This window comes from Manacus candei, unplaced genomic scaffold (assembly GCF_025592945.1).
Source record: "Manacus candei isolate 608988 ecotype Guabito, Panama unplaced genomic scaffold, ASM2559294v1 h1tg000025l, whole genome shotgun sequence".
NCBI lineage: Eukaryota > Metazoa > Chordata > Aves > Passeriformes > Pipridae > Manacus > Manacus candei.
In genome coordinates this window covers 610,731-626,908 of record NW_026138073.1, presented here as the reverse complement: position 1 = coordinate 626,908, position 16,178 = coordinate 610,731, and the positions used below count along the sequence as shown (strand labels likewise).

Genomic DNA, 16,178 nt, shown 5'->3' with positions numbered 1-16,178 from the left:
TCTAGTCTTTAAAAGCTGTGAACCCCCCTGTGCAATAATGAGGAGTTTTGTAGAAACTATCGAATTGTCATAACCCTCCACTTCTCCTGCTTCTACTTAGCCTCTAATCCTATTAGCTGAGAGCATAGGCAGTTATGGACTGGCACAGCCTTGCCTTAAAAAAAATAACAAACAACACAAAAAGGAGGAAAAGACAAATTTCCATTCACCACTTGGGGGAAAAACCTCATCCTGTGCTGTCTCTCTCGTGGGACAGTTTTAGCATGAACACCCGTACATCTATTGTACAGAAACCCTGGAGCCAGGACGATGCAGCCCAGGGGCTGCCAGGCAGACAGGGCAGGGACCAGGGCTGGGACCCTCATGCCAGCACCAGGGCAGGACCAGCTCTCCTGCCACGACCAGCCGACCGCAGTCCTGTGCCCCGGGAACGGGACCACGCTGTTCCCCAGCACCTCCCAGACCTCACCAGGGTTCTTCCACTCCCTGAAATCACAGCTACTTGGCTACAGAAAACAGTGCCAGAAGGAAACAGTGCCACTGTCTGAGGGTAGGAGTTCCCAAAGCACACAAAACAGATCCATTACAAAGGCAAATCACCAGATGCCACAGAACCCAAGGAGACAGGCTCAGGGCATTGACAGAAGCTTTTGGGAAAAATTCCATGTGAAATCTTCCCTTTCCTTTGCTGCTGGGCTCGCACTGAAGCCAGTGGTGACTTGCACTGCCCAGAAATCAGCTGCTCCTGAAAAGCAGGGCAGGCACTTCCTGCACACAGCACAGCCCTTGAAGTCCCTGGAGATCAGCACCGTGCCGGCTGCTTCACACACGGGTGCCCAGAGAAGAAAAGACAGAGCAGAGACTTCCATGCAATTCCCAGAGGAACACACAATGGGGAGGGCAGAAGAAAAAGAAAAAGACTTCAAACTGCTGCTCCCAGCCCCAGAACAAATGGCATTTTCTCAGCCCTCTCATCCCTTTGATGGCAAATAAATTAGAACCACAAATAATAATCCCCAGCCCTCCTGCAGCGCCTTTCATCTGCCGAGCTCAGAGCTCCCCAAGCATTAATTCATCACGTCTGGTAACACCCTGTGAGGGGTGGAAATATCCCAGTGTTCCACTTGAAAAACAAACCGGCTCCTGGAGCTCAGGCAAGCTGGGTTTGGCCAAAACACTGCAAAAGCAGCCAAATACATGTGTGCCTCCCAGAGCCCACCCCAGAGCTGCACTGGGGGGCAGTTTTGGGCTCCAGGGAGAAGGAAATGCTTTCCCAGCTACTGATCCCTCTGCCTCATTTCCTCATGGGTTACATAGTGGTCTGTGGCTCCAGAACCTTTGAGTCCCTGTTATTTGGGAGGCTGAACCTGCACACCACACAGCTCAGCCAGGCCCACGCTGAGGCCACCAGCACCAATGCACCTCACCTAAGCAAGTGGCCACCCCAGAGTAACCCCTGAGCACCCACAGTCAGTGACCCCTGTCAGTGACCACTTCACTCCCCATGCAGAGCAGTAATGCCTCTGTCTCCACAGGACCCAGCACTATCTGCAAACAAACAGCCTACTCATTTGCTCTGCTCCTTCTTTTCCACATTTTTCTTTATGCTTTATTTAAAAAATATTCTGCATTATTTTTTAATTATATGCATAACATATAATAATATACACATATTGTAATTTCTAGCCTCTACTCTCTTGATGTTGCTTCAAAACCCAGAGCTGTATTGTGAGGCAAGTAAATCACAGAATCCCAGACTGGTTTGAGTTGGGTGAGACCTTAGAGATTATCCAGTTCCACCCCCCTGCCATGGGCAGGAACACCTTCCACTAGCCCAGATTGCTCCAAGCCCAGCCCAACCAGGCCAGTAAAGCCAACTGAAGATTTCTGGCATAACTATTTTGACTGATGTTTCTGTTCCCTAACTTGACTCAGCTAATTTTTCCAGGAACCAAACAATTTGGCAGTTATGTGTAACATTAAATTCCTCAGAGTTCCCCTCCTTTCCCTGCTTGTTCGTCTCGGATACAGCAAACACTACTCCATAGGGAAGCAAGCTGCTGCTCCAGAAGGACTCAGAGGAGGCTGCACACATTTTGGCAGATCAGCTTGTATGGCTGCTGACTGTTCCCTTCTCTCTGCTCAATCTGGCAATATCTTTCCTGTGATCACTTCAAACTATCTTGCAGCCATTTCCCACAGAACTCCAGAGGGATGGATAAGCAGCTTTATCTCCACTTCACATACGTGGCCAAAGAGATTAACTTGGTCACACAGTTAATGACAGAAATGAGATGAGCCCAGGCATTTAAACAGACACACGTGTTGTCCAAAGAAAAAGGCACCGTGGTGCACTGCCAGCCCCAGGCTAATTTGATCCATCTCTGTATTCTTTCCTTCCTTTCTAAAGGACAAAACAACGAGGCCACTGGAGACAGAGGCACAGACGGCTCCGCACCCCTTCACGGCTCCTCTGATGGGCTTTACAGTTCTCATTAAGCCGCGGCCCTGGAGCCCTCCCACCCTCTCCCGGAGCAGCTGGGACCCTCTGCCTCGCCAGGGCAGCATCAGAGCACAGCTTTGTCACCAGTCACTGCTCCGTGGTGACGCCCAGGGCGCGAGCCATGACAAGGCTGTGCCTGATAGATGACACTGAGCCAGCTGGGATGGGGGAAGCGCTGCTGACTTGGCTGCTGCCAATTCTGTCCTGACGGTTTGGATTTGTGTGAAATCAGCTGCTGCATGTGGCCATTTGTGCTGGAGATGGAGGGCGTGGCAAGAGCCCCCTCTCCCCTCCCATGTCCAGAAAGAGCCTGGTGTATCCCTCACCATCCCGCAGGGACACAGGGAGGAGCCGTGGGATCTGTAACTGCAGCGTGGGGACACGCACGATCCATCAGGGCACCTGCCAGGCCCCAAGCTCTGCTCTCCCATCCAGCCCCTTCTCACCCACCCTCTTCCCACAGACCTGCTCCCTCCGTGGGCTCAGGTGTCCTACACAGATCCCCTTCAGCACTCGTGGGATCTGGTGGTTGAGACCCCACAACTGGGATCCCCTTCTGGAGCTGCTGAAGCCCTTCTGGCCACACCCTTGCAAAATTCACTGAATTTGTACAAAAGCCTGTTCAGATAAACTGCTCTTCCTCTGGGGATTTAGAACCAGGACACCCACGTGCAGCTCACGCATCCAATATTTTGCTTCTTTAGTGAACAGAATTTACAACCTGGGGAATTTCCCTGCTCCGAGTTGGAGATGCTTCAGTGAAAGTCCCCAAAGGGATTCCTGGAGTGCAGGAGAAAAGCCATCTGCTGACTCCAGTGGAAGTGTCAGCGAGGAAATAAAGTTGGGAGGAATAATATAAACAGTCAGAGCTAAAGTGGAACTCAGCAACTCTCCAGGAAATCAAAGTCTCACAAACTCCACGAAAATAAGTCATTCTTGCTTTAAAATAAATAAACAAGAGAAAGAGACGATATACACAGCAAAAGCAGAAAGCCCACAGATAAATGAAGGTGTTCTCACACCTTGCCATTCAAATGTCTCCACAATCAAGCTACTAGTTCTCTAACACATCTTAAATAATAAAGAGAACAAAAGGGACTAGTAAGAATATTTTATCATATCTCAAAATCTCAAAGTCATCAGAGGTTTTGCATCAGACTTCATTAATTCTCAGAAGAGTAACTACATGTTAGTGGGTTAAGAAAGGAGATAAAAACTCCAGCACCTTTTTAAATTGTGCATTTAGGTAATGATGGTAACTCAGTGCTTGGAGCTCAGTTATTTATGTGCTCACTGAGGCAGAAGAAAGTGCATCGTGCGATCTGCACACTGTGGGATGCCCGTTAAAGGAAGAAACCAGAACCTCTTCTCTGGGTGAATCCCTTATTTGAATCATCTCAAAGCAGTTTGTAGGAGTCACCAACACACACACATTCAGTTCCTGTCATCCCCATGAAACCTGCCTTCAGCAGTTCCTGCCCTGAGGCTCTTCCCTGCAAGGAGTACTGGGATAAAGCTCCCAAGGCACCTTCCTCAGCCAGGACAGAACTTCCACATGTACTGAACTGCCACCAAAGCTACCAAGTAGGAGAAAGAAAAAACCTTCTGTTTCAGCACCAAAACCAAGGCTGTCTGACCTTGGCAAGTGTTTCTGCCTCAAATACAGACCAACTGATGGGCTCGCCTGGCTCATCCCAAGACAGATCTGAGTTACAGCACATCTTCAGCCCCAGTTAAGTGTATTTTAAAGACCCCCTGACACCCCCCCATGGCAGTTAGGGGCCCAGCCAGGCTGGGGGGCACAGGGGAGGGAGCACTCACGTCGATGAGGTCGGACACATCGTGGATGTAGTACTTGCTGACGGCGGCGTTGGTGGCCGCCAGGTTCAGCAGGTAGTCGTTCCTGGCTTTAGTACACTTCAGCTTGTTTTCAGAATACTTGGCTTGTCTCTGGAAAAGCAAAGCAGAGTCAGAGCACAAACAGGATGGTATTGGCACAGCTTCTCCTGCCATGGGGCCCCACAGCACCCTGCAGACTGGGTGTGATGAGGGAATTAATAAAATTTGGTATTTGAGACAAAACAGGGATCTTGCCAGGGTGAAGATCCCATGTGAACATCCCTGGTACAGCCAGTCAGCCGTGACAAGTGTGTCCTGCTCAGAGGTACCTGGAGCCCCCGAGCACAGCTGCTGCTGCTGCTCCTTCAGCTGCACCTTCGGGGGGGGGTTGGCATCAGTCAAAATCAGAGGGACAGATTTCCCCTGCAGAAATACTGACATATGTTTGGACTTGCTCCAGATGTGTGCAGCTGTATCAAAGTGGAATCTGGCCTAGAGGCCCAAGCAACACAATTTAGAACAGGACCCAGAATTCAAAACTCTGTAGGAAAGCAGATGTGCTCCAGATCCGGGACATCTGTTGAGGCAGATCCCTGCTCCAAAGGTTGAGTCAAAAGATTAACCCTTCCAAGAACTGCACTGCTACACATGTCCCAGCCTGTGAGCAAATGCAGCATGGCTGGGGAAGCTATTGCTTCTTCTCCAAAATTAACACAAAAACTGCAGTTGTGGAGATCCTGAGGCCGGGGAGATTTGCTGAGGCTGGAATGGTGTGAAGTCTTTTGCCTAGCAAAGCCATCTAAATCCTGCACTTTCCCTCCCAGACAGCCCACAGAGGAAGAACACTGGTATTTTATAGATCGACCCTTTTTTTGCTGTCAGGAGTCTGTGACTGAGGGAACGCTGGGGCTGCTGTTCATTTTTAAAAGTACTGTTTTTAAAGAATCAGTCATGGACAAGCCCCAGCTCCTCAGAGCAGGGTCCAGTGTCTGGATCACAATGCATCTTGAGCCAAGCCGGACAGCCCAAGGCACTGCCCTCCTCAGTGCAGCCTCCAGGGCCCCAGCTGGCACAGCCAAGCCCCCAGCAAGCCCCAGCTCAAGAGCTGCTGGAGGAGGTGCTCCCACCACCTCTGCCTGCCCTGTGCTCCATGAGCCATCGCCCCCAGGCCCCTCCAGCCACCCGTCTCTGCCCTCCCCCAGAGAGCCAGCCGGGAAGGTGTCACTGGTGGCCACGTGGCTCCCGTGCAGGTCCCCCAACCCCTCCAACACTTGGTGTCCCTTGTCCTTGTTGGGTCAGCCTGACTTTGGATCAATTCCTTGACAGGAGCTGTTCCTGGCACTTCTCCATGGTCAGGTGCAGGGAAGAGACTCCTGATGGCCTCCCCAGGCTGCCCTTCAGCAGAACACGCACACGAGTCAACGTCCTCCCTAACCCCTTCCCATGGGTACAGCAATGGTTGCATGGACATGGACAGGGCTGGAGCCAACACCCTGCCCACAAAGAGCCCAGACCCTAGCCAGGCTTCTCCACTCGTTCCCTCTCACCCACCTTCTCTTTCATCTTCTCAATCTTCTTGACGGAGCTGCGCCGCTGAGGCCGGTCCTCGTGCCGCAGCAGGTTCACGCTGATATCCCCTGACTTGTTGAACTGCTTCTCCTCCTGCTTCTCCGCCTCCTTCAGCTTGCTCTCGGCGCTGATGCTCTCTGCGTGGTACATGTGGTAGGTCTTCATCACCTGCAGACACAGGAGGTCGTGAGCCGCCTGCCCGTGGCCACAGGAGCACCAGAGCAGGGGAAGCCACAGCCACGGGCAGTGCAGAGGGGCTGTGGAGGCCACTACAGCACTAAGGAGCAAGATGGGGAGGGAAAGCCTGTGAGATTAACCCCATCCCCAGCTCTACTTCCAGCAGCTCCAGGTTGGTGTAAGAACCACGATCCAGCTCGGTCCTGCTGTGGGGACAGGCTGAGACATGTCCCCAGCACACACCTGCAGTCAAAGCACACTGTGTCTGCCAACAGGGAAACAAGGAATAACCTCCAGTGCTTTGCAGCTGGGATAAGGGTCTCCATGACAAGTGACTGTGAGGAGGCCACAGTGACCCTGAACTCCCTTTTGACCCAACACATTTGTTCCTCCACTTGGACTTGCTAAGACATCACACAGCCCCTTCTCCACCACCCAGACAGCAGGACCATCCAGAAGTAGAGGAGCTGCAATTCCCAAACAAAAATGGGGTTTGTCTCCTGTCACCACCTCATCCTTCTCTTGCTGCCGCCAGCAGGTACAGGCAGCACCGGTGGGTGCAGCAGCACCGTGTCCTTCACATTCCAGATCCAGGAGGGATGATGCTGATCCACTGCCAGGAACACTCTCTGCAGGTAAAACTTCCACCCTTCCAGCTTTCCCTTTCAGATACAAGGGTCCAAAGGGCACACTGGGATCATTTTAATGAAGCTGGCAAGAGGAACCCAACTGCTTCTCTCTCTTTATGCCTTCAGTCACACTGTCCCCTTCCATCATCTCCCTCTGGGATGTGGATGGTTCATCTCACACTGCCTTGACACAGCCTGCGGGGCCCGACTGCTCACTGGGATCAGCCTCAGCAGGGCTGGGACTCACTGGGACGGGCTGGGACACCCCAGGATGGGCTGGGACACACTGGGAAGGGCTGGGACACCCCGGGATGGGCTGGGACACCCCAGGATGGGCTGCCTGAGCCTCATGGGTTAAGGTAGAGCAGGAACCCACAAAGGCAGAGTAATTTTACACAAGGCTTAATGAAGAAAACACAGTTTTCCTCAGTTGTGGCTGCCAGCAGGACCCAGGAGTGTTTGACTTGGAGCAGGTCAGGCTGAGCCGCATGATCCCTCCTCCTGCCAAGCACAAACCTCGGCTGAAACGGGCTCCAAATGCTGCATGGGAGCCACACAGGATGTGCCACCGTGGGGAGATGTGACTGCAGGCAATGGCAAGGGACAGTGAGCAAAGGCTCCTGCCCTGGCCCTGAGCTACTTCATTGCAAAACCCTGCAAATTATAATGCACATTCCAGCCATGCATTGCAAACTGCAGTTTCTGCAGCGAATGTCACAGGACACACGTAAACAGACAATTCCCAGGATTTTCCCAAGGAGAACAATCAGAGGGCTTCACTGAGCCCTCCTTATCCTCACCATCTCCATCTTTTTATAAAATACTCAGAGGAAAGTGAAAAAGCAAAATGCTGCACATCAGGGCATCAGGCAGTAACAGGAGAGGTTTCTGCAGCACCCAGAGAGGCCCAGACACAACATGACAGAGATGCCCAATAATAACAGGGATCCAAATTGCAGGACTTTTGTGAAATCTAAAGGTTATGGGACTGTTACCCAACCTTAAACAGCTCACTGTGCACCTCACCAGCTGCCCTGTCACACAGGTCATGCTTGGAAATTCAGGGGATATTTTTGTGTAATATGTGCCTTGATTTTGGCTGGGGCCAACGTGCACTGCAGCAATCGGCCCGATCCGCAATTCCCTCGCGCTGTCTCAGTGCCTGCAATCGAGTCACACTGTCCCTGCCTTGCACTGCTGTGTCACAGAGACAAACTGCCACAGCTGCGGCCCGGGAAGCTTTCCTGCAAATCAGTTAATTAGCTGCAGCGGAGGAGGAAAAATATGTTCCAATGTTCATTAGTTATTTAACAACACGAGCTGTGTTTGCCATATTAATTACATGTTCTGGATAAAGGCTGTTGCCAAAATAGCGGCCATAAATGGCACTGTTGGCTGTATTCAGCTGCAAGGGCTTTGTCCTTCTGAATAGCTCATCCCCAAGGTTCTGACCCAGCAGAGGAGCCAGAGCAAAAACAGGGTGACTGTCAGGCACAGGCTCAGCCCATGAACATCCAGCCTGTACAGGCTCCAACTTGGTACCTGTCTGCTGCAGTCTGTAAGCAGGAATCAAAAGGATGAAGCTGGTTTTAATTCACAGCTGAACTGTTTCTGTGCAAAACCATTCACAAGCATCTCCACTTCAGAACAAAAGTCATCTGCTTCCTTTTTGATTGAAGTCAGCATGGGTTGGGTTTGGTTCTTTCCATACAGAGTCCACAGGGTGACTTGCATCAGAACAGCAACAAGACTGAGCTAAAATCAATTTGGTTGCTTTGGCTTAAGTTTGAGACAGTGAATGCCTGAGAAGCCTGTAAAAAATTATAGTTTCTGCCCAGTGCACAGAATTCCCCTCAGAGAGGCTTAAAAAGCAGCTGGGCCAGGGCACGGATGTGCTGCAGTTAAAGACTTGGACAGAGACGAGAGAAGTGACTTCCCTGTGCTGAGAGCAGACAAGTGACATTTCTCAAGCAGCATCCTGGTGTCCTGTGAGCCGGGTCCTTATCCTGTGTCTGGTCTCATCAGCAGTCACAGTTCTCGTGGGCACCCAACGTGCTGCACTGACCACACTGACAGCAGCTCGGTCCCAAAGGTGCCCCCAGCCACCCCCAGCACCTCAAGCCAGGGGTGCAGCCAGGCCTGTTTCACCTGGCTCAAGGACAGATCTCTCTGACCAGCACCAAGCAGACTTGAGGTGACCCCGTTTGCCCCACAGGCCCTAATTTTTCTTCATGCTTCATCATCATTTCTGAAGTGTGTCCCTTTCCTGCTCCTTCCCAGCTGGATGACAATTGGTTTGTTATCTTAGCAGCAAGCAAACACAAAGCTCCTTCAGCTGTTCCAGTGTCACATTCAAACCAGTGTGTTTCACCATTCAAACCCATTCTGCTCAGCACATGGAAAAAAGCAGTGAATGGGAGAAATCTCAGTTCCTGTGAGGACAAGTTTACCCCCAGACTCAGCAGGAGCACAATTTCCCTCTCTGCTCCTATTGACCACTGCTCACACTTTGGACCTCAGCACATTGACCCCCCTGCTGACCCCAGCATGTCCCTCGGGTGATGCCCCTGCCTCGTGTCCAGGTCCAGAGCACACTGGCCTGCAGGTATTAAGGTCAGCCCAGCCCTTGTTAGTCTTTCCTTGTATTGCACCTGTCAAGATGCTGTTGTAATTAATCTTAATTAGTCACCACTTCTTGAGCTTGTGACACTCAACCATCAACAATGCACTCCCAAATCTCACACAGGCTTTTTAATCCGATCTGCTGTCCACCCACACTGCAGGGCTCACAACAACCAAATCCTTCAACAGCCATTGCAAGAACAAGCCTGTTAAGAGAAGATTTATGGCAGAAATTTCAAATACGATCCTTCATGCTCTGTTGTTTAGGCCTGTTTTTCAAAAAGATGGAATGGAATGATTGTTTAGGAATAAACCTGTTGCAGTGTTATTTATATACCAGTAACAGATACAACCAAAGAAAGCAAATATATTGTCTCAGTTTTTCAACGCAAGACAGACTTTATGTTGCTTTGTTGCTCCTAAACCACAAGTAAAATATTTTTTTTTAAAAAGCAGTTGCTACAGGGCAAGAGACAGAAGCAACACAAAGAATTTTACTGTCCTGCTATGAAAACTTGCTTTTGAAGAGCCAAGTCCTGACTAACAGTGCACGATCTCACCAGGAGGCACAGACAGCTCCACAGCCAAAGTGCTCCTCAGAGCAGGAGATGGAGCTGAGCATCCATGAGCTAAACATTTCCTGCCTTCCACAGCAGAAGGTCATGTTCATCCATTCCCCCCAGGCCACGCACTCACAGGAGCAGGGCAGGTGTCAGCAACAACAAGCACAGCCAGCTCAGAGCCACCAGTGCCTGGAAATCACCAACCACGGCACTGAGAGGGGCCTGAAGGCAACGCGGTGCAGGAGCCGCAGAGGGGAGAGTGTGACGGACACAGGGACCACACAGATCCTGCCCAGACAGCCCCAGGGACGCTGGAGGGAAGCAGCCCTGCTCCCTGGAGCACTGTGGAATGCTCCAGATGGAAAAGGCCATGTGTGCCACAGGATGGTCGGGACAGAGCCCCTCGAGCCACCCCAGGGCTGGACACACACTCTGCTCCAACGAGCGGCACCGCGGGCGCTGCCAGCCAGGCATGGGCACTGCTCTCTGCTGGGCATGGGCTCTCTGCTGGGCATGGGCTCTCTGCTGGGCACTGCTCACGGCTGGGCATGGGCTCTCTGCTGGGCATGGGCTCATTGCTGGGCATGGGCTCACTGCTGGGCACCCCCTCACTGCTCACCGTGTACAGCTCGTTGGTGACTTTCAGGAGTTCTTCATGCATCTGCAGGCCAATCTCCTTACTCTGCAAGACAAAAAGAAAGAAGCATTGAGACTTTGTTCTGCCCAAAACATGCAGTTCTGAAAGGAAAAGATACTTTGGAGGGATTATAACTGTGAACACACAGCAGAACCTTGTTCTGTCTCAGAACTGCTGCGTTTTCATTTGAGGTCGATGTTTGCCCATGGATCACCCAACCTGGGTTTCAGAGACCACAAGGAAGAACATCAATCAATTTTACTTATTTATCCTGCAAAAGGGATCAATCTAAAATTACAGGCAATACTGCTTTGCCCTTCCACTGGCAGAATTTATCTCCAGCCCACAGACAACTCCCGCTGTGGGTCTAACACGTAACACCCTGTCCTAGTTTGGGGTCTGGTTTCACATAGAGACTGGCAGAGTGCACAAAGCTGGGCCCACTCCACAGCCAGGGGTGTTTTAGAGCTTGACTTTGCCTATTTTTCAACAAAACCTGCCTTGGTGCATGTGGGTGAGTGGCTGCTGCATTCTCCAACTGAGCAGGCTGCGTGTCAGTGCTGCGTGAACTCCCCTGTATAACTTACATCATCCAATAACCATTTGGGTACACAGATCCCTTAGATTGGCTTTCTCCAGTCCCACAGCATCACCTGTCAACCTGTCTTGATCTGATGAGACATGTTAAACACTTGCTGCTGGACTTGCAATTTCCAGCCAACACTGGTATTTCAGAAGGAGGATTATCAGGGCTCCCCAGCCCCAGCATCCCAGATTTAGATGATCCTTGGCCATGACTCACCCTCTCCAGCTTGTTCTCAGTAGCTCATTTTCACTATTCTGACCTGAGTGAATGAAAGTATCTCTGAAAAGGGACATTTTATTACAAAATAGCTACACCACAGTTATATAATAAAGTTTCCAGTTTCACAACTGCAGCAGCCAAAGTTCAGCCAGCTGAGGAGATGCTTATTGCCAGTGAGTAACTCCTGGCATCCTCCCGTCTGCTGAAATCCCATTATCAGTCTGTGTTTTCCCTTTCCTTGCCAGGCAGGATGAAGCAGATCCAGTCCTCAACCTCGCAAAGCACGGACATGGCACTTCTCAGAGAGGCCACAGCGTGGGGAGCTGCCCAGCATTGGAGCCTGGCTGCAGATCAAGCCACCTCCTCCCGCACCCCCACGTCTGGAGCTGCTGGGGGTGTGCTCACACTGCTTTCCTGCCTCCCTGTAATTACAGCCCAAATCTCCACAATGAATCCTCTAGGCTAGGGAACACTTATTATAGCTTGAAGATGTGTTTAAACTAAGTATAGACACTCCCCTCCTCCCTCCCTAAAACACCACCAAACCAAACCCAAGCAGCTTCTTTCAGATTTCCTCAACTCCAGGCAGTTTTGTGCACACAGGAAGGGAAAACAACATCCCATCAGGCTGAGTGGTGAGAGAGGTCCACAACACAGAGAGGTCCTTTCAGCCAACGGGACAACCCACGTCCTTGTGAAGTTTAACATTAGATTATTAAAAGTGGGAATCAAAGCAAAGCCTGAAGTAAAGAATCTGAAGAGTCAAAGTCCCTCGGATCCATGACCATCCAGTAACCACAGTGTATCCGTGAGCTAGAGCTGGGGTATCTGGGACAGTGCCATCCTCAGCAGTGTGACTGATGCCACTGCTCCCAATCCCACGGGCATGGGGTGCCAGGACGATGCCAAGGACCAGGAGGTGCTCGGTGCCCAGTCATCTGGAACCCTCATCTGGACTGAACCTCAGTCCCCATCTCCTACCCACTGACACCGGTGGTCACCAGTGCTCTCAGAAGTCTCACTGAGGCTTGCTAATACCAAGAGAGCTGTGACAGATCTGCATCCCCCCAGACACAGAAGCAACATGTTTGGAGACCTTCTCACTCTACAACTCCCTGACATGAGGTTGAAGCCAGGTGGGGGTCAGGCTCTGTTCCAAGGTAATAAGAGCCAGGACAAGAGGAAATAGCTTCAAGTTGCACCAGGGGAGGTTTAGATTGAATATTAGGGAAAACTTCTTCCCTGAAAGGGCTTCCCAGCCCTGGCCCAGCTGCCCAGGGCAGTGGTGGAGTCACCATTCCTGGAGGGATGTAAAAGCCACGTGGATGTGGCTCCTGGGGACGTGGGTTAATGGTGGGCTGGGCAGTGCTGGGGGAACAGTTGGACCTGGCAGTCTCAGAGGGCTTTTCCAACTCAATTGATTCTGTGATTCCAATACAAGTTATTTCAGTCAGGGTCTACAAACAGGGGTCTCAGAGCCTAGAGCCTGCAGGAGCTGAGTCACACACAGCCCCTCCAGCCATTCCTGCTTCCACAAGTCACTGCCCAGTCCCCAAACCAAGGCTTCCCAAAGCCAGCAGAGGAGGACAGGATGGGCTGGTAGCAAGAGCCATGGCCCAAGCTCAGCTGCAGCTGCTGCCTATGCCCTGGATTTCCTGCATGGTGCACAGCAAGGCCACAAAGCTGTAATTTCCAAGCCCAATTTTAGACTCCTAAATAGAGCAACACAAACTGGTTCAGTGTGTCATTCCGTGAGCCACACTGACACGGGGGACCATGGGTAGGAACCATGTTTAAAGAGCCATTTGCTTATAGACATTATAAACCAACACCCAGAATCCTGCTGCAGGAGACCAAAGGGTCTCTGGCATTGTCAGGAGTCTTCCAGCGTCCAAGAGAGCAATGTCCAGCCTGGGGATGCTGGAGCCTCTTCCAACCGCAGGCAGGTGAGCAGCTGAAGGACTCGCCACTTCTCTGAGCCTGCTGCCTGCCCTTTCTCTAAGGGAGAAATTACATGTATGGGCTTACAGGAGTCAACACCAAAACATCATTCCACTTACCTGGGACCATCTGCAAAACCCAAACTCCAATTTAGCTGCTTCCTTTATGCCTCCAATTCCTCCGAAAACACTGCTCCTCACTGGGACAGCAATGGCTTCAGGTTAGCAGTTTATTAAAATTCCTGCCACTGCCAACAAAGTAACAGGAAGCAGCAGCATGGATGACTGGTAGTGGAGGATGTTTATTCTACAGACAAAGACAAGAGTTCCCATCCAGATAGACACCACTTCTTCACCCAACGTCCATCTTGGACACCACGGCACAGAATTAAATTTACAGTCACGGCACGGAATTAAATAATCCCAAACTGGGGACTAACGCAGCATCATTACTTTGGACATAGTGATGTTCTGTCTCAAATCTACAATTTCCTGTATTTTGTACTTGGAAGAAGCTTTAAACTTCCTTCCTTCCACCACAGCGAGAGGTAAGAGGGGAGAAAACACCTGCCTGGCCATGGGTCCCTCAGCCTGGGTTTGGCTCTGCCAGGAGGATGTGCTGGGAGATTTTGTGGTGACAGAGACTCACCCTGACAGCAGATGGAGTCAGCTCTCTGCAGGGACACATCTCAGCATCCCCATTTATCACTGCCTATTAGCAACATCAACACACTCGCTTTGATCATTGCCTCCTGCACCAGGAATGTGACTCACACTGGAAGCTCCAGGGAAACTTGCCCAATTGAGTTTTCTTCCTCTGCGTTGCTCCCAGAGCAGTTTGGGCTGGAAGGGTTCCTGGCCAGCCACAGTGAGAGGCGAGTCAGAGCCAATGCCCGGACTGTCGGCGGAGGGCAGAACACTTGGGTGGAGAGGAACAAACTGCAGTGCCCCAATTTACTGAGGAACAGCCCCCCCAGCTCATCCAGGGCAGCTGAGGGAGCAGCAGCTCAGCACTCTGCATCTTTCTTGGCACACTGCCATGGCACTGAGCAATTGCTCCTCAGTTATGCTCACCCTGTACCTCAGCAGTCCCTCCCCGCTGCTTTGCTGGGATTGTTTACATTTACATAATGAACGAAGGAAACACAAAACCTCCCAGTTCCCCGTGTCCCCACAGCATGTCACAGCCCGTTAATAAACTCTAGGTGGGGGGAATTAAAAGTGACATCTCTGGAAAAAAATGTTACCCTAATTTACCATCAAAGAACAATCTCCAGCACACCCAGCAGCTAAACCACAACTGTGGGTGCTTTAACCCTTCCTGAGCCAGATCATCTGCCAGCAGCCCCGTGGGCACAGCCTCCCCAGAGAAGCACTCTGAGCACTTACTCAGCACAGAACCAGACCAGAGAGAACAGTGAAAGATCCCTCCTCTGAGCAACCTCGTACACTGCAAGGCTGGAGGGATGTCTTCAAAATCCATTTACCAGGATGCTCCTATTCCTACACACATGCCCAAGGCATCCCACCAAACACTACTGGGAAGTGGGATCCAGATCCCTCTGGATCCCAGCAAGGCGTGCCACAGGTTGAGAAAAATAAACAGCCTGAACAACCCCAAAAGTGGCAGCCTCTCCATCCACATGAAAGGGAAACGATGACACAAAATAAGCCTTTTCCCTGATTTAGCTGAGCATTATTTCCAGGGACAGGTGAGTCCAAGGGTCAGATGTGGTGAAATCAGAGATCCTCACACCTGTAAAGGCTCCTTTGGATGCAAAGCCGGTGCTGGCTCTGGCAGGCTGCAGATGGAGTCACACCAGCTCCCCAGTTAGAAGATGGACATGGAGGAGGGAGAAACAAGGAGCAACCATTTCTATAGGATGTAAGGGTTGAGCCTTAAAAGCTGAAATTTAGGTTCAAAAATGAGGAGGGAGAGACAGAAGAAAACCAATTACAAAGAAATAATTCTGCTGAGTGGGTAAAATACTTCGTCATCTTGTCCTGGCTGAGGACTGACCTACTATGAGAGAACACTGAACACTCCATGGGTGTCCTTGTTTGAATGCTGACTGGATTTGTCCTGTAGTTCCGCATGGGACACCACCCACACACATGGGCAGAAGGACAGTCTTAACATACATCTCAAAAACAGGTTCAGAGCAAAATGCAAATGGCAGGAAGACTTTGAGACAGGCTTAGAACTGAACTAACCAATATATCCCAAATGTCTCAAATTTCTAGAGGCCTGAAGGACAGGAAAAGGGATGATGTCCTATATCAGATCAGCAAACCCAAGCCTGACCTTGCAGTTTAATTTCTAGGTCAGATCTATAAAATAGAGGAAACTGGCCATAAAAATATCACATGAGATTTACTCTCCAGTCAGGCTGAAATTTCAAGATAAGCCCTGATTATGAGCCTTCCCCTGCTGGAGAGCCCTGTGGGCTTGCCCTGCTCCCTGACTGCAGGCTCCAGATGTCCTGGTGGCAAGGGACAAAAATTAAGGAAAACCTTAAAGTCACAGAGCCAACCCACTGCTGGGACTCTTCATTCCTTACCACACTCCCCCTCGCTTTCAGTGAAGAGTCCTGGTCCACCTGACTGTGAGATTCCCACAGGTATATGATGCTTCTTTTTATTTGGTTATTATCAATAATTCTGTATCTGTCATCTTACCCTTTACCCTTTTTCCAAATAATTTTTTAGGAACTGCACTGACATTCTCCTTCCTTTTGTTCCCTGTCTTTTAGTCAGTCATTAATACAGAAAACAACCACACCTTACTCTTCAACAGCTCTTCAGGAACTTCAATCTTGCCCACTGAAGGCACTGTGCCAGCTACTGACACGATCCCTGGCTCCTGGAAATACCTCCACCAGATTTCTGAGGCA

The 16,178-nt window shown here is 50.8% G+C and overlaps 1 protein-coding gene across 4 annotated transcripts in view; it reads right to left on the bottom strand.

Annotated features, from left to right (window-relative positions):
- The window catches only part of SRGAP3 (SLIT-ROBO Rho GTPase activating protein 3), an 83,380-nt gene that overhangs the window by 23,645 nt on the left and 43,557 nt on the right, over window positions 1–16,178 (bottom strand). For all 4 annotated transcript variants that reach the window (XM_051788632.1, XM_051788633.1, XM_051788634.1 and 1 more), the window contains exons 4-6: window positions 10,522–10,584; window positions 5,894–6,079; window positions 4,325–4,453 (exon numbers count right to left, since the gene is read on the bottom strand). In XM_051788632.1, coding sequence (XP_051644592.1) covers window positions 4,325–4,453; window positions 5,894–6,079; window positions 10,522–10,584 — 378 coding nt within the window. The remainder of the gene's footprint in view (window positions 1–4,324; window positions 4,454–5,893; window positions 6,080–10,521; window positions 10,585–16,178) is intronic.